The sequence below is a fragment of the Centroberyx gerrardi genome, chromosome 2 (genome assembly GCF_048128805.1).
Source record: "Centroberyx gerrardi isolate f3 chromosome 2, fCenGer3.hap1.cur.20231027, whole genome shotgun sequence".
Taxonomy (NCBI): Eukaryota; Metazoa; Chordata; class Actinopteri; order Beryciformes; family Berycidae; genus Centroberyx; species Centroberyx gerrardi.
Genome location: NC_135998.1, coordinates 12,432,838 through 12,457,589, shown reverse-complemented (window position 1 = coordinate 12,457,589; position 24,752 = coordinate 12,432,838). Strand labels below are relative to the sequence as shown.

The window sequence follows — 24,752 nt, the reverse complement described above, 5'->3', positions numbered from 1 at the left end:
CAGCTTAGTTTCAATAAAAGGCTGCTAAGAGGCCTAAACCTTTGAAAGGCAAAGTAAGACTGGTCTCCAGACGGCTCTTTGTTCATCACAACTGATGCCTCTCTGTTTGCTTTGTTTCTTCCCCCTGCCCACTCCTTTTGAGAAAAAACAGATAACATTATTTAAAACTCAACTGTAGATAATGGAATTTCAAGCCTATTAATAAGAGGACTTCTCCGCCCTCTCTCTCTCTCTCTCTCTCTCTCTCTCTCTCTCGCTATTTTTCTCTCCCTCTGTCTTTGTCTGATTGCTCTCTCTGACAACTGTTTGGGAGTTAATTCATCCAGATTTGCAATAGTCTCCACTTAGATACACTTTAAGGGAAGGGAAAATAGAGAGAGCTGTTCATTCTTTATCCCTCTGAATTGAAGGCGCCGATTCTTACTACTGAATACATTTCTTTTTCCTGTTCTTCGCGAAAATGACCCAAAATGTATAATTTGCTTTTGATTACAAAATCATGCTAATAAGAGTCACATCACAGACTGATGCTAAAAACCCCTGACAAAATGGATGCAAAAATGGGTAAATTCTCATTGTATTTTTTTTTTAGCCACTGAATTGAAATGACAAGACAATAGAAAGACAATAAAAGTCTGACGTGGGTCCTGAGCTGTCATCCTCAACCCAAGTAGACACGTTCAGTTACAGAATCCAACAGCATGGCTTATTTAGTGCAGTTCACCAAGACCTTTAAGAGGGTCACCATGAAAACCTTAGAGAAAATAGAGAAGAGAAGAGAAAGAAGAGAAAATTGAAAGAAACCTGAGCCATTATTCTAACACAGGCAATGCCATTAACTGTCTATCATGGCATTTATTGAGCCTCTCGTCTATTCAGGAGCTCATAAAACTAACAATGCCATCCGCACTCAAGATTTCACTCAAGTTTTCTGGGAAAATATCTCACCATGAACTTCTTTTCAAAGCTTTTTTGATAAAATGAGTACAGGTGATCCCAAGCTCCTCTTAAGATATTTTCTAATCCTTAGTTTTCTGTGTGAAAAGTTTGCTAGTATTGTGCGATTTTGCCAAAACTTTGTTCTTGTTTCCGCTTATGTCAAACTACCATCCAATTTACTGGCATTATGGACAATAGTGTGGGTGAACGCTGCAATACTGTGATGTTTTACACATATTTCAAATATCTGATTCAATGTCCCAGTTTATCCCAGATCCTTTCTCAGTGCATCTTCAAAATTTGTTTGGTCTGGCCATAGTAAAAAATGTCACTGTGAGTTTAGAAGAGGCTGACTAAAAATGAGCTACATTTACCTCATCCATATCAATGCTATTCTGTAAGAGCATGTTTGACGCAAAATGAGTGTAGTAAGCCACGCATTATGCATCAAATATATATGCAATGCATTACAGGTTTCATAAAGACTTCATACAGTTGCACAGGCTTTAAAAATAAGAGACTGTGGCTGCATTCAAGCTAGATGTATTCAAGTTAATGTGTAATTTGAGATTTGAGACATGAGATACCATTGATTTCTCTTGAAAAATGTACTGTGTATGTCACTGGGGAAAAAAATAAGGGAAACTTACAGAAAGTTTACTCTCTCTCTCTCACCCTCTCTCAATAGATATATAAATATACAGATACAGAAAAATATTTCTTTGAAACTGCACTCAAATGCCATCTATGTACAATCCATGCTATAAAGGCTAGACTCACCATCTGAGCCTGTCATTTTTTTTTTGTTATTTTTGTATACTTTATTATCCCCGTGGGGAAATTTGTCCTCTGCATTTGACCCATCCTATACACACACACTAGGAGCAGTGGGCAGCCGCAGTACAGCGCCCGGGGACCAACTCCAGTTCTTTTGCCAGTGCCTTGGTCAGGGGCACTGACAGGAGTATTAACCCTGACATACATGTCTTTGATGGTGGGAGGAAACCGGAGCACCCGGCGGAAACCCACACAAACACGGGGAGAACATGCAAACTCCACACAGAAAGGAATGTCTGCTTATAATCATATACTGTTAAGATTGAATGTCTCAAATAATAACCTAGAATGTGTGTGTGTGTGTGTGTGTGTGTGTGTGTGTGTGTGCGTGTGTGGGTGTGTGTGTCTGTACAACACATGTACATGTATGTGGGAGCATGTCTGTGTTCACTTGTGGGTTATTAAGAGTGAAGCAACACTATGAAAAGAGGGGTCTTAAGGATATAAGCATAATGCATAATGGAGACTGTACGTGTTTGTGTGTGCGTGTGTGTGTGTGTGTGTCTGTGTGTGCGTGTGTGTGTGCGTGTATTACATCTGGGCTCACTCAATATTCAGCTCTGCGTGGCTCAATCTCCTCGCCCGTCTAGCTTTGGGACTGAAATTAAGTGAGATTTGCTGTGATAGCTGGAGTGATGCAGGAGGCATGAAAACCAGTATCTTTTCCCACCAATTCCCCCAACCTCTCTCCAGGCCCTGCCTGGCTGCCTAATACCCTCCTGGGGTTATGAGGGGCTGGAGTGCATGTCTTATTCATGGAGGCTATGTGTACGCAGCAGTAGGTAAACACTCATGTCCCCAAGCGCCAGTATTATTAGCCTAAGTGATGTGCACATGCGTACGCACACGCACATGCACACTCACACGCATACGCATACACATACAGACCTGCACATATACTTACACTTTCATTAGCTTTTACGCACACACACGCACGCACACACACACCCTCTCTTGCAGACCAGCAAAAAAAGAAAAAAAAAAAAAAAAGAGACATGGCTCCCTCCTCACAGAGCGGCTTATCTTAACAACCTCTTGTTGCAGCGCAGAGAAGAGAGCAGGAGAGGAGGAGAAGAAAGCGGGAGGGAGAGAATCAATAAAAGGCCATTACACCTCTATGCAGCGGGGGTAGGAGGGTGGAGCATGTGGAGGCTGATATGGTGGTGGATGAATGATGTGTATGCTGGCAGACAACCTACCACTGCTTAGATAATACTGTATGTGTAGCACCACAGGCTCAAGGACAGACTCTGCTACTGGGGGTTTGTCCCTTACATCTGGTGACTGGTGAAGCCGTAGAAGATTCCTGATTTCATCCTAGGCATTCCTTGACCCTCACAAGACCATGCAGAGTAATCATCACACTTAATGACTCCCTCAAGACGATTGCCCATACCTGTACAGATCGACAGCTGGCAACAGCTGTGCATGTGAAGCATCCTTTTGCTTTCTCCAATTATAAAACCATCCAGATACTGGAAAAAAAGACGAAAGTTGACTCATCAGACCATATCACTTTTTTCTATTGCTCAGGGCTCCAGATTTTGTTTCCTTACACCAAGGTAAGTGTCTTTGTGCATTGGCCTTGGATACAAGCAGTTGCAAATGGCAGCCCCTGCCATAAGAACAGCGTACAGTTTATACCGAGACTGTGTTACAGAGGTGGGGATTTTATTCTGTGGTCATTTTTGAGTCCGTAGTTTTGTGGTGTTTAGCAACAATCCTGTTAAGTGTCTGTCTGTCGCTGTTCCTCTTTGCCAAAGCACAGTTTCTGTAACCAATAGACCTGCAAGACCAATATTGCACAGCATGCCTCAAAGGGCTTCACAGAACAAACGGTAAAAGCAGTGGTCATGTAGACCGTTGAGTACAAACAAATACATTAAAATGCACAGTTAATTAATAAGAAAATTAACTTTTTGTCCCCTTTGGAGCTCTGTTAGCAGTCTCTTATTGTTTTGAAAATTAACATAAAGGTGGAGACTGTAAGATATCTTTTAAAACTGACATGTACTACTTGTACTACAGATTTAGTCACTTCAAAGTTAAAGTCCGGTGGTGGTCACGTAGTGTTTTCATTATTTTGTCCAATTCCTGTACAAACAAATACTGTTTACTACAAATACTCCAACTCATGCATCGTTATACACATAAATACAGGTTCCCCAAACGCAGATGTACATGTATTTGTAGAAAACACAGAGCAGACTGGATGTGTGGTGTGTGTGTGTCCAGTCAGTGTGTGAGAACTTTTAGCTCTATAATCTCAAACTACCTCAATTCACTTCAGCAACAATCAGAGAAATCACACACACACACACACATAGACAGACCACAAAGGAAGATGGGTATCGACCAGGGAAATCTGAAAGACAGCAAGAAGAATAGCCAGCCGCTCTTGAAGGAGAGGTAAGTCGAAGCTGAAGAGGTGCGCCAGAGGAGTGGCAGCAGAAACGACTAATGACAGGTGTCTTCCCATTGTTATCTCTAGATTATGTTATTCTGAGGAACATTCCCTGCAGCGCCCCAAGGCTGCCTTCCACTTTCATCTCCCATTGATCCCCATTGTAATTCTGCAATAAAGGCGATAGTTTAGTTTGGTTTATGGCTACGGAGCCAGCCTGTAGCTCTCGCCCGATAAATTGTTCCTAGGAGTCCATATATTATTAGTCTACTGGGGGGGGTCTGACATCTGAGATAAGTTTAGTTTAGACCTGGGCCCTCAACGCTGCTTAACACTGGGTAGCAATTCATTATTCATCCACTCAACAGATGCCTCGGACCCGTGAAGAACAGCAACTCAGCAGTGCGCTATTCACTAACTGACTGAGACTGACAGTAAGCTCACAGGTCCTGTACTGTGCTAGCCTACGGCACATGTGAATAGAATTTCATATTGCCGCTGCAGCACTCTCGGCTATTCTGTTCGTATCAATTATCAATAAAAAGTCTATTCCCTGCAGCACCTGTACAATCTCCCCTGCCACTCAAACACAAACATCCGAACATCTCACACCCTATAGCAGGGTGATAAAATGAAAGCAAGGGCAGGGGAATCAACACCTCGAACGATTTTTTTTTTTTTTTTTTTACTTTGTCAGAAAGAGTGATACAACGGCAGGAAGGGAGAGGGGTGTTCTTAGAATGTTATCTCTTTATGGTTACGGCTTGGGAAAGAGGCACAGGAGCCAAGTTATTCTGCCCATGATGTTGGAGTCAGAGAAATGAATGAGCTGGAGCGGGGCGCTGATAACTGAAATGACGAGGGACGCGATAGAACGGGCAAAAAAGATGGGAAATTCGTTTTTTTCCATGAGTGAAGGAGATGTCATTTCAGGTGCAGTTTAAACTTTTTTAATTACCAGTTTCCAGAGAAATGGTAATTGAGAGAGTTGACTGTGGATTGTATATTTTCTTGCTAAAAACTGACCCTTACAAAATCAAAACCATGTTGTGTCTTCTGCAACTAGGTTACGTGTTTGATGAAAAATAAGATAAAAAACACACTTTAATGGTGGTTGAAACTTATGTTATTTGTAAGGATGAAATACGCTGCATAATCAACTCCAGTGTCTACCTTGATTTAACACAATTGGCAAAGCAGCTATGATTGCAGTTAGTTTTTTCTAGGTATTAGCAAATAAAGATTTCTTTTTGGGGGCATTCTGCCATGACCAGAAGTAATAAATACCAGTATTGATTATTTCATCAGGACCTGCAGTGATTTATACTCTCCTCATTAATTAGATATTGATTTATTACATAACTTGTTGGCCTGACAATCTGTTGGCTTTTTGTTATTGTGTATTTGTTATAGCTTGTCACTGTGAGCTCTGAATACTTTTAGTGAGATTAAATATTAAGGCATTGTTGTTTTCTCTCCTCTTACTTTCTCACAGATTACCATTAGGAGAGCAAAATGCCAAAGTCAATACTGGTAAAACGGCCGTCCGTGATAAAGCCTGTTCATTTTCTGAGGACCCCTCTGTTGTTTCTGCAGGCCATTTGATTAGAATAAGCCGGAGAGCTCCACTGTGCTGGACCCCGGCCCTGGCTGTCCAAATAAGAGACTCTCAAGCCAGACTGACAGAGTGGGGAAAGGGTGAGGGAAAGCAAGCCAGCAAAAAAAATAAACAAACACACAAGCACAAATTAGAGAATGGACAGGCTTAGCTTGTCTTCGAAGTAAAGCCTGACTGACACACATGGAAGCTGCAACTTGGGCCCTCAGAGAGAGAGAGGAGAAAGAGATGTGGGGTGGCGGGACTGAAATAAAGACTTGAGAGTGAAAGCGAGAGCTAGACAGTGAGAGGGAGAGAGTCTGTGTGTGTGTGTGTCTACAAGCTACATGCCCGTGTGTGTTATTTATCCAGGGAGAGTTGACTGAGCATGCTTGCTCTTTTTCTCCAACACCCTGCCTCATTCTCACAGATACAGACATTCACTCCTGGAAGACGACCAGTAAAGCCATGACTTCTGCTCTGACCACTGAGCGACTGCAGTGGAGCAAATGGGAGTTAACTGCCTTGCTCAAGGGCCTCTTGGCAGACGTTCTTGAGCAAGAGCGGAGAGTTTCTCATTCCCTATGTGTGTGTGTATCTGCATGTGAATGAGAGAGAAAGAGAGAGAGAGAGAGAGAGAGAAAGATGAAGACTTCTGAGCATGCCTTCTGAGCAAAATATAGATAGATGATCTTCTGAAAGAGCTCTCGATTCGAACCGGCTTTCCCCATTTTGATCTCTCTCTCTCTCTCTCTCTCTCTCTCTCTCTCTCTCTCTCTCTCTCTCTCTCTCTCTCTCTCTCACACACAGTAGCGATATATGATGATCAAGAACAGGGACGAGAAACGAGTGTGGTGCATGAGACTGAAACCACCACGGACAGAACGAGTGAAAGAGAGAATTAATGTTGTCAAAATGCACGCCAGCAAGATAGAGCAGCAAATTAGAAGCCAGTATATACACAAGAGGACTTAATTAATCTATGAGGGGCATTACGGCTATATGCAGATGGCTAATGCAGCCTTGAGGACACTTAGCATGCTAGTGGATAGCCTCACTGCACAGCCTATTAGAGCTCTGCCAAGCCATTTCCAAATACAGTTCCTGACAGCGTGACAGCATGACTGATGGCAGCCTGCTACAATACTGCTAGCTGCTCCCTGATGCTGTGATAGCACTGTGTGTAAATTACAGATATGCGGACTGCTTTCTTTCAGACTTATCCCGTTCCCTTGTCTGCAGAGAGGACACAGTTTCTTATTATTTCTGTTTGTCCATGTTGCCTCAGTCTATCATTATCTGTCATACACTGGTGTGGAGTCAATACGGGGAAAGCAACATTTGGCCAAACCCTAATTATTCCAGACAAAGGCGCTCACCCGTGACAAAAAAAGCTAATGTTGGGCTCGCTGCTAATAGCCCTGATTAGAATGTTATGGGACTGTGAGCACAAAGCTAATGTTATTGAGTTTGGAATAGAGTGAGTTTCAGAGGCTATGAATAAAATGCTAATGATAGCGTTTGGGATGTACTGTAAAGAGCTATGGGGGCCACAGTGGCTGTCTCTTCTAATGAGAGAACAGAGAGGCACAGCGCGGGAAGAGAGAGATCAAAAATTCATGGGAGGATGCGGTCAAACTAGCGCACTCTCGGTTGCCACGTTCTCTACATGCGCTCTCTTTCAAGCTTGTTAATGAAACGCTTTCACTTTCTGTCTTCCTCTCTATACCTCGTTGGTGCCAGGGTGCGCTCTGTACATTCTCGGATTTTCCTCTCTCCTCACTTGTTCTCTGAAAATGATTTAATTTGCCAATGAATATACTGGAACTAAGTATATTATAAACAACGAAGCAGAGAATTACTAAAGTATAGTACTAAAGGGTATTCAGCATAGAGCTTGGCATTCTAAGATATCCAAATCCAGCCACAAAAAGACAATAGTGTGAGTTGTCCAGCATGCTACAATACAGTGCAGTACTGTTTTATACCATGTATAAAACTGAATGAGGACTAGTTCTGAAATACTGAGCTTCCTCCGTTGCTGCAGGAGGAATATCCCATGTTGAACCTTCTTGATTATGCAGAAGATGTTCTCGCACCATTTGAGGGTGTCAGAGATGGTGGTCGCCATGAACCTGAATGGCTCCGCTGGGTTTACGATTGAGAAATTGATCTCCAGGGGCAGAAGAGTAGGCAGGTTGCTTCTGAACAGGCCAATCTTCATCTCACCTCTTTTTCTCTCACCAGCTCTCTTCCTCCGTCCTTCTTGTTTATTTCATACTTGGACCCTCCAATCTTTTTCCTCCTCTCTTTCTCTCTAGTCCTAACCTTTTCTCAATTCTTAGTTTGAGCATCATGCTGTAACTTCAGTCAGTTATCCAAGTGGGCAGTTTAGCTGTCAAACCCAGAAAGCAATGGGGAATAACTTGAAGCCCGCATTTCATGTCAGGCAGGCAGACATTGTGTGTGTGTGTGTGTGCGTGTGTGTGGGTGTGTGTCTGTGTTCATACATATGTGCATGTGTGTGTAGGAGGGTAAGCCAGAAACCATCAGAGAGAGATGAGAGTCCTATCGAACGGGGCCTCTGGCATTCTGCACATGGACGGCCAGTGCTGCTGAATGCCAGCGATGATTGGTGCCTGCCTAAAAGTTCCCCTGCAAAAGTGGACTTCTACTGTCAACTACTGATGCTTTTATCCCAGTTTAATCAAACTGTTGATTCCTACCTATCTGCCCTTAGTTCATTGCCTGGTTCTGGCAGTGTAATATCCACAGGGTCAAAACATGAGTGTAATGTTACATATAAGCCGAATATCATGTGTAGCGATAATGGATTGGATGGTTATGCTAATTGAGTACTATAAAAAATGGTGCTTATGATACAAGTCAGAGATTAAATATGCTAAGAGATGTATAATAATTAATGGTACAACATGCTTTATGAAGAATAAAACAATACTGAATAAAGGGCAACAAGATGAAGAATTAAGTCAGGGTTATAGAAGAATCAAACAGGTTAATACAATGAAAAAAAAAGGTAAAGACAAATTAAATACAGCCTGTCTGTAAAAATGTCATGAGGTGATTAGATAGTGACGGAATTTTCATTTTGGGGTGAACTGCTCCTTTAAAAGATCTCACATGTACTTAGGACTAAAATTAACAGTTTAGAAAATAAAAAAATCAATGTAAGAAGACGCTTTGCAGTTAGTCATAAATCTGGAGAATTGGCTATTGGCTAAAACTGGCTACATATACAACTAGGTTGAAAAAAGAGATATCTGAAAAATATATCTCTTTTTCAGATATCTGTTTCAGTCGTTTTGTGAGTGTAGATCCATGCAATAATATTAAAGCCAAAAGAGAATGGTCTGATATTGTAGATTTGTTTTCAAATTTAGGTTAATGGCACAACATCAACATCAACAAATTATTGGCACATTCATTTTGACATGAGTTACTGTAAACAAACAAGACCATTGCTGAGATGATTGGCAGTCTCTACACTACATTTTACAAAGCTTACAAAATCTACAAAGCTTTTTGAATTGAATTGAATTGAATTGAATTGATTTGAATTGATTTGAAATGTTGGATGTCCCTAAACTTTCTGCTCCTCAGTGCTGACAAAACAGAGATGTTGGTTATTGGACCAGCTAGGCAGAGGTGTCTGTTTGAGAACACCACTCTAAAGTTTGATAATTGTGTGATTTCCCAGAGTCCTGCTATCAAAAATCTTATTGTTACATTCATTCCTACTCTCTTGTTGAGTTGCATATCAAGGACACTACTAAAACTTGTTTACAGACTTTGCAATACTGCTAAAAATTGATCTATATTAACAGCAGGTGCGGAAAACCTGGTACGAGACTTCATTACTGAACATCCTGTTCTCCAGTTTGACTAATGCTGGTATTAAAAATCAGTGCGTGCAAAATGCTGCTGCCAGAATCTTCACAAAAACAAGAAAATTTGATCACATAATGCTTATCCTGCTCCTAATTCATACCAGATGTGACTTCAAAGTGTTTCTACTAATATGTAAAATATGACAGATCTCATTGCACCATACATACCACCACAACCCATCTGATCTTAAGAAGCCAGCTACCTATCTGTCCCAGCAGTCACAACTGCAGGTAACAGAGCTTTTTCTCTACTCATGTCTTTAAATTCAAGCATAGAACCTATTTATTTTCACTACCATTTGGTCAACCTTTTCATGCTTTGCACAATTGCTGGCAGTGGTTATACCAGTTGGCTTGCAGTAGCTCAGGTTCCTGCTGCATGCCCTGTTTTCCTGGTCTGTGAGCATCTGTTCATTCATGTTGGTCGCATCTGTTTGTGTGAGTGGAAGAAAGAAAACCGGTTTGTCTGCCGTGTGTGTGGGTGTGTCTCTTATCCGTTCAGACTGTGGCTGTGGCTGCGGTGTCAGAATCCTTCTGGTCCCCGACTCGTACAACGATGGTGACTGAGCTGCTGTTGATGCCCCGCACCAGATCTGGATGCATCACCTAAGCGTTCTAACTGTGTTTATTCTGTGTTTGTTGTTTATATCCCATGTTGTTATCAACAATTAATCTCTGTTTGCCCACTCTCAGCACTCATTGCACGCCTGTCCGTCCTGGTAGGGGCATCCCTCTCTGAGTAGTCTTTCGCAGGGTTTCTTCCATTTTTTTCCTAATTAGGTTTTTGTGGGAGTTATTCCTTGTCCCCAGTTAAGAGTCTAAGGTGGGTGGTGTTGTTTTCATTTATTGTTTTCATAACGTGGGTGTCGTGAAGCCCTTTGAGACTGTAACTGTGATTAAGGGCCTTACAAATAAACTCGACTTGACAAGACTTAACAATACCACTGGAGAGAGATAGATTAGATTTTGTCCAGGGGTGGTGGAAAGATTTTTAGTTTTGTTTTGTCTTTCTTTGAGGGGTAAGAGAGTCATACCATCCCTAGATTAGCCTAGTTGGTTAAAACAATTTTGATGGCTAAATAATAAGTTACTAATCGTTTGTTTTTTTTTGTTTTTTTTTTGTGTGTGTGTGTGTGTGTGTGTGTGTGTGTGTTGGTGATGCTCACTCCAGTTAATAAGATACTTGGATCCCATCGTCCTGACCATGGCCAAATCAATATGATAGAACTGGAAGAGATAGATTGGCAGGTACTATGATCTATCTAAAGTTGAACAATAGTTGCCCCAATAGTTCTCATTGCATCCAGGACAAAAACCGAATGAGCCAGTATTACCAGACAACATACAACTTCAGTCAGTTTCAGCTAATAGCTCTATTCACATCAGGTTTCTAGTTTCTGATCACTGGAGGGTTAAAAATGTTACCAACCCCTCAAAGCCACCACCTATTTTTGAAACATATTTCTCAGCTATCATACAGACACAGACACCACGGTTAACTCCCACATACCTAACAACATCCTCCATCTGGTACATCATTTAGAAATCAAACATCTCTGTGTACTTCCCTACCCTGCTGCTATTTCTTTATGACTTCATCGCAGCCAAGACTCACCAGCATCTGCTTTATACATATTTGTTTAGTGCTTGAACCAGCTTCCATTCCCCGCATGTTACTCATGAGATGAAGGCATACTGAAACAGTTTCTAACCTACTTCAATCTTAACCTTTTTTTTTCACGTGACAATTTAACTCCAGTATAGCACAATGGGCAATTAAATACGATTATCATTACTGAACATTTTGAATATTAAGTGTTCAACTTGACTATGCCATTAACATGTCAAGGTAGCTGGTTCCACACTCATTCACTTAAACCATCTTTTTTTTTTCCCCACACAGTACATTTATGTTGTGCTGTATTCAGCACTTTCACTATTCCTGTTATACATGATTTCTGTATTGCTAAGAGGTTGCCTTGACTTGTTAGTATCAGTAGTAGTGTCAACTACGGTCAGCCTAATACTATGCTAACTTATTCTCTCTCTCCCTCTTAAAGTTATTTTTGCTATTTATTTAATTGAAGTATGTCGTTCACAAATGAACTTTTCCTGAGTCAAGTCTTTAGATATCAAAAGTTCACGATGCAGTCAAAGTCTAAAGGCTACTCTATAGGGCCAGAACACATAAATCAAGGGTGAGCTGCTGCTGCCTCACCAAAATGCCATAATAAAAGTCTGTAAAGTGCTTGGAGGCAATTGATTTCCACTTATCCATTATCAGTTAGAAAATTAAAACTATTCTAACCTCTTTGCAGCATACATAATGGCTTTCCTGCCATTCTGAAAAATAGAATAGTCAAACAATTATACATTTTATCATGTTTACATATTCATTATCGTAAAACAATTGGCTGTCTGAGGCCACTTGCCGATTCATCCATCCATTTTTAAAGGGATTGTCCAGGTCCAAACTCAATTAACTTCTCAGTCAGCAAGCTCTGAGAAGTGTATTAACCAAATTACTGCCAATTAAAAAATGCAGGTTTCGTGTTGAAAAAAAATAGAGAGAGAGGCTTGGCTTTCATCAGAGACTGTTGGAATGTTAAATCAAGTCCCAGCACAGCCATTTAAAAAAAGCACACTAAAAAATCACAGTCAAAACAAATTATATCATTCCAAAATAGTATAAGTGAAAAATGCCCTGATGAAGAGGCCAGTGATAAAGACATCTGAGAGATGAACTAGGGGAAATCACTGATAAGTGTGTTTAGACTTGCAAAGAGTACAATATATTTCACTAAGGCTGTGTGTGTTTTAGAGAGACAAAGAGCCAGTATCTTCTTCTGAGACAAGTGAGGCAGAGGGTAAACACACACACACTGCATTAACATTCAGTCTCTCTGTCCCAGAAAGCACACACACATTATTACAAGTGAAAACTAGCTTAGTGCTAGATTCAGGCTCACCATCTGTTTTGTCTGTGAAGCGGACCAGTAAAACAGCTTAAAGTGTCAAACCCAAGTACATCAACTGTACATTCAAAATTCCCAATAATTCCCAATATCTAGGCTAAGCTGATGACAACATCACACAAACGGCAAAAACAAGATGACCCAAAGCAACCTGCTTAGACCTATAAATGATTTAAGTCTCAGAGGGGGTGAATCTTTAAGTGCATGACATCCACATTGCACATCCTCCCCCAAAAATGCATCAACAAACTCCCTCTCTGTCTCCATCTCTCTCTCTCTCTCTCTCTCTCTCTCTCTCTCTCTCTCTCTCTCTCTCTCTCTCTCTCTCTCTCTCTCTCTCTCTCCCTCTCTCTCTCTCTCTCTCTGTCACACACACACACACATACACACACAGCTCCCCTTGAATGTCTCTCTATAAGTGACTCGCTTAAAAATAGGAAGATGCGCACACAAAACTACAGAGCTCTAAGGCAAACACAAGTTGTGGGAGCAAGATACCGGATTCTACAGAGCCATTGTGTTGATTTCGCTTTAATTTACAGATAGAAAATTAGAGTAAGCACATAAGCTAACTATCATTTCTCGCCGCGACACACTTACAATGAGCCGAAAACAGCTGCTCAGTACGTCAATACTCCGGCTGGCGGCCGAGCCACAACCAAAAGCAAAGCATTCATATGAAGCCATGGCCGCCTCCTCAAATTGGTCACTTCTGGGCATGTCGACTGGTGGTAGCAAACGGGGGTTAATCAACTTTGTCTGACCCAAATATTGATTGATATTAATATTCAAAGAGTTTAGATAGCTGTGTAAACATAGAGCTGGAGAAATACATTTCAATCAGTCCAGATCAACTGAGGAAAAACTATTGCCAATGATTGCTAAATTCACTGGTAATCTAAATCTGTCTCAATAACCTGTGTGGAGAGAGACATGTAGTGGGAATATGGGCTCTGATTGGTCAGTTGACAGCCAATCGAGATGCTGGACAACTTTGCCCCCAAAAAAGGACGGCCTACACCAAACCCAGCACATAGAAGCTCACCACTATAAGTGCCTCACTTAAAAATGTATTGTAAGTGCTCACACACTTAGACATAGATACATACAAACAGAACATCCACAGCTCAAGAGTGACCATCTACTGTCAAAACACATCTACTTATTAGATGCACTTGTAATCACACATTTGCATAGACATAAACACATAGGGATATGCAAACAGATATGTGGACACACAATACACACAGACACACACACACTCACGGGTACCAACGCCTCACCATGGCTAAGGGAACGATGCCCCCCAGGTCCTGTGGTGCCAGGCGGATGAGAGTCTGCACCTCATTGGTCAGGGTGCGGGTGAGCGGGTATTCCACCTGCCACGTCACCTCCCTGCCGCCCTGAGGCACCATCAACCCGTTCACCTCCAGGTCCACCTGCAGCACTTGCTGGTAGCCTGCTGCCTCCGCTCTGGAGAGAGGGAGGTGGGGGTGGGGCAGCGTAGAAGATGAGTGAGGAATGGATTTAGGTAAAAGGGGAGGGCAGAAAGAGGGAGGAGTAAAGGAAAGGAGAGGAGCAGAGAAACGGCAAGCGATTGAGAGTGAGCGAGGGACAGAATAAGGAGACAGAAGAAGGGGAAATGTGAGAGATTTGGGGTAAGGAGCAGCAAGAGAAATTGGGTGAGTGGGAGGAAGGGAGGAGAGAAGAGAGGTTAAGGGGAGGGATGGAGGAAAGAAAAGGAAGACAAAAACATGATGAGGAGAGGAAAAGAGAAGAAGAGGGGGAGATGGACAGGGTAAGATTGGAAATGAGGGGAAGGAAACGCAAGGAAGAGAAACAAGAGGATGCAGGAAGGGAGTGAGAAAAAATAGAGGGGGTAAAAGGAGGATGAATTGGGTAAAAGGAGGGGGAGAAAAAGGAAAACAGGAAGATATTAGACTTTAACATCATATAACAGGATCATTTGATGGGCTGCAGAGCTGTTAAATTAGGAGTGCAGCAATCAAAGGCAGACAGATTGAAAGATAGGGACTGAGAGATTACATCTACATCTTCTTGGTCCAGCTGAAGGCAAAGGTGTATCACAAATACTGCATAAGTAGAGGATAGTTCTACAATATTATATGCAGGTGCTGCAATTGCTGGCAAATGTAGGCAAAAGAATCTCTAAATCTGAATGTGCACATCACATTCTCTGTACAACATGTTATTGATTCTTGCCTAAATACTAAGCCAAGTATCCCTCAAAATAAAATCTCATATGAACCTAATCACAGTAATATTCAAAGTCATTCTCACATCCCCACAGAACCATGATGACGCGGGCATAAAAAGCAATTTACTTTTTGTTCTTCCACGATGGCACTTCTCTTGCAGAGAGATTTCCCGGGCCAAGCAAATCATTTTTTCTCAACTGATTGTGATGTAAACAAAGCAGAAAAACAATGAATACAAAAATCCCCAAAACTTATTCGATTTGCTGAGCCCTAGGTTTGATCAAGCTGCTGCCTCTCCCTCAGGTAATCTTTATCATAGACAAAACTAGATACAACACCTCTCCAACAACCAGACACAGATATACATGCTGTCTTGAAAAATACAATTTGTACTTGGGAACCTAGATCCGGAGCATACGGCACAGAGGTAAACATTCATATTGTGTAACACTATTCCTTCAGATGAAATACGTTGAACGATGAAGATGAAGAGTAAAACCAAAAGATAAAAGCAATTCAAGGATACCATTATATTTCAAGGAATTAATCAAAGAAACAATACATCCAGTATAAACAAATGGAGATCATGGACATTACTTTATGTACAACATACTCTGTTCATGTTTCTATCCTGAGCAGTATATGTTGTTTATTGTTTGGTTTTCACACAATTAGAACAAGGCTAGAGAGCAGGCCAGACTGTGCATGAGGGAGGTAAGATCCAAGGTTTTCCTTGAACATATTCTAGCCAAGTCCGCATGTAAAACTCCCCCAACTCCTCTTATGTGTTAGCACTTCAGACGGTTAGACTCACTTCAAAGCGCAGACTTAAGGATCCACTGTGGTAGAGAAGTGTAAGGGCGAAGAAATTTGGAGGCTGAAACCCAGTGTGGCATAAAATCAACAGTAGTGGATGAAAAGAGTTTAAATAGCAATTCTGGGTCAGGCAGGGAAACTCTGTTTTTAGTTGGTAATATTCTCAGTTATACTAAATAGTTTTCAAATACCCTGAGAAGATTTGGCTTGGTGTGATCACAGGTGAATATGTGTGAGAATCACACTGAGGTGCAGTGCAGCGCAGTAGTGGTTCTGTGCTATGTGGTTGAGACTGTTGAAAATGTTGTAAAAATGAAGATTTTTGCAATTTTCTCACACCATTATAACAAAAAACACATAGGTATTTTCCTCCAATTATTCCTAACAATACAAATGTAAACAAATTGCCTTCTTACATCAGAGCCCAGTCAGTTTAAAATGATAAACATGGTCTCTAGTCCTATTTTATTTTTTTGGGATTTTTGTGGTGGAGCTACCATTTGTTTATGTGTGAATTAATGATTCGGCCTACAAGGGAATGTAGAAACACCCAAAACAAATAAATTGCTAAGAGATTCATGAAGATAAATAAAAAAAAAAGTATTGCCAAATGTCACAGTAAAATTAGCTGTGATGACATGCTCCAAGCTTAACCAAGACAACCACAAGAAAAACAATATTACTTTTACATTACGATCAGTACGATTCCACTGTTTTGTTCATGCCTTCATACTGTGCAGTTTTCAGGCTCAGTTTTGCTCTTTGAATTCAATTTCAGTATAATGTTAAGTTAAACATCAAACGCAGCACAGAGGAAATAATCTGCTGATAGCAAGCATCGCACAAGGGTCACAGCATGTAGCGTCTATGTTCACCGCCACAGTTCATTTGACTACTACAGATATTAAAAAAAAAACTACTTTTAAGTGTATGACCATGCACTGTGACAGTAATTAACTAATTGGAGCCAACGTCATCAATTACTCTCCTCTTGTTTTTCTTTCTCACGCAGAAAATCAGATTAATACAGAGCAGCAGTGGGCTATCTCCTACTGCCTGACACCAGTCTGAGCTCATGGGTAGTGACCATAGTGACTGATTATGTGGTTTACACTTATGGTGTACAATTCCAGCCCAATCAATAAATCTGCAACAGACAGTCAGTTACTGCTTTACAATGGAGCTGTGAACATTGAGGTGCATCGGTGCGCTGTCCATGGTTCTGAATCCTACAGCATCCCATTCAATCCCTCCGTCTGCCTATTCATCTCTCTCTTTCTCCGGTCTGTTGTCTTCATTTCTCTTTCTTACTGTCTCTTTTTCTTGTTGTTGTCCTCTCCCTTCCTCCCTCTCTCTCTCCCTGTCCCTCTGACTCTCTCTCTCTCTCTCTCTCTCTCTCTCTCTATTCCTCCCCCTTTTCAACTTGATCCTGCATCTTGACTGCAGTGTCACATTGTGCCCAATAGAGGGCAATGGTCGGTCTCTCTCTCTCTCTCTCTCTCTCTCTCTCTCTCTCTCTCTCTCTCTCTCACTCTCTCTCTCTCTCTCTCTCTCTCCCCCTCACCCTCGCCCCTCTCACCCAGCGTGTGTTTGAGATGATGAATGTCCACAGCCCACTGGTTTGAGAGGTCAGCCTGCTTCCTCCGTGTCTCATTAGAAACATAACCACACTGTGCCCTTTCCCTGCGCGATTACCATACAATTCAATACACTCACCGGCAACTATCGGCTCTGCTGCTCTGGCTCATAGAGAAAAGAAAGAACGAGAGTGAGAGGTGGACAGGAAGACAGAGACAAAAGGAAGAAAGGAAAGGGGGGGTGAGAAGGGCCACGGTAACGACAAAACGTCTGCTGGGATCACAGAACCGACTGTGCCAGTACAAATGTGAACAGTAACAACGTTCCAGTATCATAGCAGGTTTGTTGTGGAGAAATGAGGTATAAAATCGGTCATGTCATTTTGAGTAAGCTTTTGAGGTATCTCTACTTGTCACTCCTATTGCCGTATGTGAAAGCGCAAACTGAACAATATAAAAGAATCCATTCGCAGACAAATACACACACTCTCACACACGCACACCCGCGTGCACACACACGCGCACACACATTCAGTTCTTTGAGATATATTTCAAACAGAGCCTTGTAGTGACAAAGGGCTCTGAGCAGGGAGTAACAGCATAACAGCAAAAATGACAAGAATGAAATTCCTCTCCTTCAAAACAACAAAATGAAACGATGCAGAGGAACACAAAAGCCCTGTTAAACGTGCAGCCACGTTTTTCTCTTTTTACTACAACACCTCTATGGATATCTGGATCTGAGACAGGTAGTGAAAGAAAGTCTATGCTCTCTTCTGGAGACCCGAGGGGGGTTCCTTTCATGCACAGTATGATTTGGTTAGCACTGACAACAATGATACATCAAAGACCTGAATCAATTTCAACACAGTGAATTAGTTGAGTCCACCTTAGTAGGAGAGAAAGAGAAAGAGACACAGGCAGAGAGAGAGAGAGACAGAGAGAGAGAGAGAGAGAGAGAGACAGAGAGAAAGAGAGAGAGATGTATGTGTGTGTGTCTGTGTGTGTTTGTATGTGCTGGGATAAATAACTCAAAAGGGTCCATTCAGGTAATAGTGGATACAGAATTTTTCTCTGCTAGGGGAGCCAAAAGATGTTGGGACTCTCACCGTGCTTCCACACTGCGAGCAACAAGTCCACTCATTTTCTATAGAGTTGAGCAACCAGGGAGTCTTGGTCTATGTGTGGACATAAACAAGCTTGCTGGCAGAGAAAAGTTGGCCACTCCTGAACTTTTTTTGGTCATTGGCCAACCAGTGAGAGCCAATCAGATTCCCGTGCTTCTTTGTTTCCCTGCCAATTTTGTTTCATGAACAAGTTGATTCCAGCCATTCAAAGCTTCCGAGTTCTCTACAACTTTTATTTGAAAGACTAGGCACAGCAAGGCAAGTTTATTTATATAGCACATTTCATACACAACGGCAATTCAAAGTGCTTTACATAAATAAAAGAAGACATATGTGAAAGTGCATTAAAATTACATTTAAAAAGAAACTATAAAAGATAAAATAATAAATATTCCAGTGCAGATGAGTGTTGCCCTAAATTTCTTAAAAAGCCCTGGTGAACAGAAAAGTTTTAAGCCCTGATTTAAAAGATTCTAAAGTGGAGGCAGACCTCAGATTTTCTGGAAGTTTGTTCCAGGCATGAGGAGCATAAAAACTAAAAGCTGCTTCTCCATGCTTTGTTCTGACCCTGGGAACAGTAAGCAGACCAGCACCTGAAGACCTGAGGGGTCTGGCGGGTTCGTAACACTGAAGAAGATCAGAAATGTATTTTGCTGACAGCAGCATTCTGGATGAGCTGCAGTTCTCTAATAGCTTTTTTAGAGAGACCTGTAAAGACACTGTTACAATAGTCAAGCGTACTAAAAATAAATGCATGAATAGGTTTTTCAAGGTCCTGCTTGGACTTGAATTCATTAATTCTTGCGATATGTTTAAGGTGATAGAAGGCAGATTTTGTAATTGTCTTGATGTGGCTATTAATGTTTTGGTCAGAGTCTGTAACTACACCAAGATTTCTGACAAAGCTATGTAGATCTGAGTGTCGTCATTATGATAGGAAATACTGTTGTTTGCATAATTTGAGCTAGTGGGAGCATGTAAAGATTGAACAGAAGAGGCCCAAGAATCGACCCCCTGGGGAACTCCACATGCCATTTTTGTTCGCTCAGATACGCAGTTACCAACTGCTAGAAAGTAGTCTCTGTCTTGTAAGTAAGGAATAAACACTTCACCCCATGTTTCAAAACCAATGCTTGGAGAATGTTGTGTCCAAAACTTTGGACATAGATACAATCGGAGTGTCTCTCACCACCAACAATTCGGTCAGAATACAGTTGCTCATGCAGAAGCAGTCAGTTAAAGGTCCAGTGCAATGAGAATTGCATTTTTCTATTTCATGGTATAATTTAACTAAGGGCATGTTAATGTAAAGTTAACTAAATTATTATATCTGTCAGCATTGTGTAAATTTGACTAACGCCCTTTGAAAAACTCTGGTTGTCAACAGATTTAGAATTTCAATCTACTTCCTGGTGTAAATGATGCCACCCAGGTTTTAATGAATGCTCTGATTGGTCGACATTATGCATAGTTAATGAGGCACCCCATAGTCTGTCAGACAATAGCCAGCCAGCTACTTTCCAAACTACACAAAATCTCTGTGCCTCCGTTGTCGCTGGGTGCCGAAGTTCCAACACTGGATATTTGTTCCCCAAAGATAGAAATATTGTCTGCAGTGGATGATAAAGTTATAGGGAAGGTTCAGCTCTCACTCAGTCCTACAAGCTTTGTACCATCTAACCAAAAAAATCTAGTCAAAAACTGATGCTCATTGTGTTAGAAATGAACATCAAACTTTTCCTGACTGAGTTGAAATGATTGCACTGGATCTTTAATAGTCTATAGGTTGTCCATCTGTGCATCACACTGCTCCATGGCTCCTGAGGCTGCCTCAGGACCCCGGCCCAGCAGGACTCTCACCCTGACAGAAGGCTGCATATGGGGCTGCAAAGGGCTGGCTGCCCCCCCGCCTAGAAGAGCAGGGAACTCAATCAGAGAGTCGACATGGGGCCCCCAACCTGGAGCCCAAGCACAACAGAGCAGACTTGGACACTGACACGAACATTTATATTGACACGACCACCGCACACACACACACACCACACACACAGGCACAAACCCCTACAATTTTAAGGAGCTCCTAGTCAGTGATGCTGTACAATAAAAAGGCTGCACCAGCTGCTCTGTCTCTTTCAGATTTACCTCAACCCCAATGGCCAACCCCTTAGTGACATTTACATAACAGTACTTTAATCTCATGAATATGGTTTAGCCAGTCCCCACTATGCAGTGTGAGGCTATATAATAAATGCCTACACTTCTCATGTTAATTAACCAGGAGAAGTTTCCTTCAAACTATAATCATAGTAATGTGTCCTGGTGGGAATTGCCTGCATACCAACATGTGTCAATTTGTAGATAAGAGAAACTAATGAAGGAAGAAGTAAAAACAGCCTCAGAAAAAAACACTGGAAAACATCCTACTGATACACTTTGCTCAAGGAAAGACAACACATTTCCATAAACAAAGCTTATAATGCCTTGCCTGTGGAACTTTGTATCAAACCTACTGAAAACACACAGCAACATTATTGGATTTTTTTCCCATCTTCATTGAGATTTTCATTGTACAGGGAGATGTCTGGGTGAGATGCAATCACTGTTGTTTCTTTTCCCCCAGAATTTCCTGTGTGTGGTGACACGGATGATTTGGTTTTGCAGCTGTTTAAATTACTTGTAGCTCACTTACTCTCCAGCTGTGTGGTTTGAGTATTTAGTGTATTTAGGACCCTCTCCTGGTGCACTCTAATCGCCCATTGAAATCAGTCTCCATTTCTCTCCAAACAGAAATCATTTTAGGTTCTAATTGGTTCGAAGACCTCGGGCCAAATCAGATAAAAACTCCAATGCGTACAACCCGTGTGAATAGGAGCCCTCAGCTTTCTACTGTGTTGGAATAAAGATCACTCTATATTCACAGTTACGGCCAACATGCAGAGTGGTGGCTACCTGTGTCTACTGTAGTACAGAACCCCGTAAACTAGCTAACTAACCTGTGTGTGTGTGTGTGTGTGTGTAATGAGGTAATTTAGCCAAGCGTAGTTGGGGTCATTATAAAATCATGATTTATAAATTAGGACCTGGTGTTGCAGGAAGCATATCTGTGTGTCTGTGTGTGAGTGTTCATGTGTGTTACTGCGTGTGTGTGTGTGTGTGGAGCTTCCCAGGGGAGTCCAGGCTCCTCTCTAATGAGTTTCAATATCTCAGGTCTAATATCTGTCTCTTCTCTCCTATGACACTAATGAGATCCCATTGAAACTAGCAGAGCACGGCCTCCACACTCTTCCTGTACTCCACCACGGAATAGTAGACCTGAGATACAACAGAACCTGGTAGTTTGGAGAAGGTTATTATAAGTGAGTTATACAGCCACTGGGGCCATTGGAGGCCTGTCTGTGTGTGTGAGTGTGTGTGTGTGAGGGATGGGGAGGTGGGGATAGAGCATGAGCGAGTAAAAGAGGTAGAAACAACAGATATGGAAAAAAAGTGAGACAACGGAAAAAAATACTGAAAACAGGAAGAGAATGTGTGAGTAATTATTAAATATTCATCATTAAGCCGTTCAAAATTATCCTCAAAGACAGCTCAGCGAAACCTTAAGATGTCACGATTGCTACGAATAAATGCATGACGCTCATAAAACACTTTCCACTCACGTACTATAATCCTAACCTTGTGCTGTCGGGGACCGGCTGCGGCGCTGCCTGTTCCATCTGTGTGGAATGGATGTGTTTATAGAGCGATAAACATTGACATATGACAGACAGATAATGAAAGAGATCATAAAATGAAACCATGTCAAGAGGCAGATGAAACGTAGAATAACCAATTTATGTACGGTGGAGATTTCCCCCAGGACCTATCAAAGTCTCCACGTCAGCCCTGTCCCTGTCAGTACAGATTAGTTTGCTCTCACAGTAGGCCTGCAGAGTGCAAAAGGGGGGTGGAGGGGGGGGGGGGGGGGGGAGAAAAAAATAAAAGAAAACACTGAAAGAGAAATATTGCAGTTCTTCTCCCAAATTGCCTTTTTGGTCTGTCTCTCCGCTGATATTTTCAAAAATAACCCCCCTCTGTTTTTTTCTGTTGCTGTGTGTCTCTCTTGCTCATTCCTTCCCTGACCTCTGTTGTTTTCCCTTAATCTCTCGCTCGCTCTCTTTCTCTCTCTCTCTCTCTCTCTCTCTTTCTCTCTCTCTCTCTCTCTCTCTCCCTATTTCTTTCTCTCCCTCCCTCGTTCTCCTTCTCGCCATTTCTCTCTCCTTTTCTTAACTCATCTCCTCCTCTCTCAACAGCCTGCCGGTCTATTTTCTTTCTTTCTCTATGCTGTATTTTTCCCATATTCCTCTCAAACGGTGTGTGAAATGAGAGGATTCGGCGCTCCTGCATGAAACAGATGTGGCTCTACGCATCAGCCAATCACAAGGCAGCGTCTGCGCTCTGTGCCCTATCGTAGAGAAAGCCAATCAGAGCCCGAAAAGCAGCCAAGGAAATATAGTTATCTCCAGGAAATGGGAGATATTAACATGGTGCACAGCTGTACAGGGAACTCATATTTTAAGAGTCAAATCTAAGTCAGATCATTTCATTGTCGTAACCAGAATGACTATTTCAAAAGTATGGTGGTGGAGGAACTGGGCTTTTTATTTTATCCATGTTATCCACCCTGCAATAAACAGTATGCTATCAGTGTACTGTTTTCTGTAAAAGCCTAGTTATCAAGGGAATGTTTCAAGTGTCTTATCAAAGTGCAAACCTCACACATGAGAGGCACAAACCCAATCCACCAAACAATTGTTACGCCGAAGCATTTCACAAAACACTTACAGTATCAGTGGTTAGAAATGGAAGCCCTCTGTCCCCTTGGTGTCATATGTATGTGCTGTCATGTTGCAAAATATTTCTGAATATCAATTGTTTGCAAACATGAAATACTTCACAAAAAATATGATCCAATACAGAAACAAAAAACAGGTTTCACATCACCGTAGCTCATATGTATCAGAAACAATGTTTAGCCTAACTTTTCAATACATATACAAATAAATGTGGAGTCAACAAGCACGTAATTCGTGCTAAACTGCGACCAGCTTGGCGCTAAACTGACTCTCTCGGGTTTAGAGACCAGGATCTCCAACGTGGCAAAGCTATGTTTTACCAATCGAGCTAAACTCAAAGTGATACAGCAGTCAGGCTCATAGAGTCTTTATAGCTGTGTCCTACAATGGCACATCCACAGTACAGTTTTTTTTTTTTTTTTGGGACCTACTGATGACTTAGGGTGTTTTCACATCTGTAGTTCGTCAGCGATTAATTTGTTACAATGTTGCAGTTAACCCTTGGTTCGGTTTCTTTTCACACAGCAATATTTCTAAGCGGACCAAGATTTGTAAACAACTCCATGCATGATCAAACTGGTCCCTCATTGGTCAGAAGTTGCGTGTGGGAATTCTGTACTTCCTGGAAAAAAACAAAAAACAAAACACAGGAACACAATGGAGCTTGCGCACCAGGCAGACAGGTTATTGTCTTTGCTGTTATTCTCTGGTTTGTATATCAGTGTTTACTGCATGAGCAGAATATTCAATTTGTTCAATTCAACGCAAATCAAGTCTCGAAAACAATGTGTTGCTGCGTTTTATTCGACAAAGACGCGCTGTTTCCAGACACCTCCGTAGAAGGCGTGCTCTAATGAGCGCCTACAGTGACATATTCACCCACCAATTTCTACTCAGAAGACGCATCAGGTAAGCCATCATGCGTAGCAAGTTCGGCCCTTTGGCTCGAATTGCATTCTCACTACCAAAGAACCGCACCAGAGTTCCTTTAGAAGCGGATTGAGACCACCCTCTCAAGATGGTCTCAGTCCGCTTGTTTTGGTCCGCATCTGAGTGTGATTGCTGCGTTCATATATGCCCAAACAAACTTGGGGGGGGGAATGCTCCAGGGTCTGAAACTAGCAGCTGGTCACAGCTAAAAAAACACTTTGAATGCATGTGTTTACTATAGACCTCTGGGTCAGCTATAGTATGTGTGTAAACCTTTGTGAATTTGTGGAGGTAAAGTGTTTAAATGTTCTACCAAAATGAAATATCACTGTAACAAATGTGAATGGTGTTGTAACTTCTATTCAGTGCACCAACAAGCCTGGAATGGGATTTACTTCAAGTCTGCCAGCAAATATAATTTCTCAAGTAACTTGAACGATTTCAACAATCAAGGCGTTTAGAGACACACTGCTTTGCTTTATATTCCATACAGTTATACAACCTCAAACCTGAGAGCTGCCCGGTACAACCACAGTTTTTTTAACTGTTGGCCACTAAGTAGTTGGGGGTTACGAGCCATCCTTAAGACTG

The 24,752-nt window shown here is 41.7% G+C and overlaps 1 protein-coding gene across 1 annotated transcript in view; it reads right to left on the bottom strand.

Moving 5' to 3' along the window:
* The window catches only part of LOC139922936 (transmembrane protein 132C), a 103,593-nt gene that overhangs the window by 26,769 nt on the left and 52,072 nt on the right, over positions 1-24,752 (bottom strand). The window contains exon 4 of the mRNA XM_071913585.2: positions 13,944-14,133. Coding sequence (XP_071769686.2) covers positions 13,944-14,133 — 190 coding nt within the window. The remainder of the gene's footprint in view (positions 1-13,943; positions 14,134-24,752) is intronic.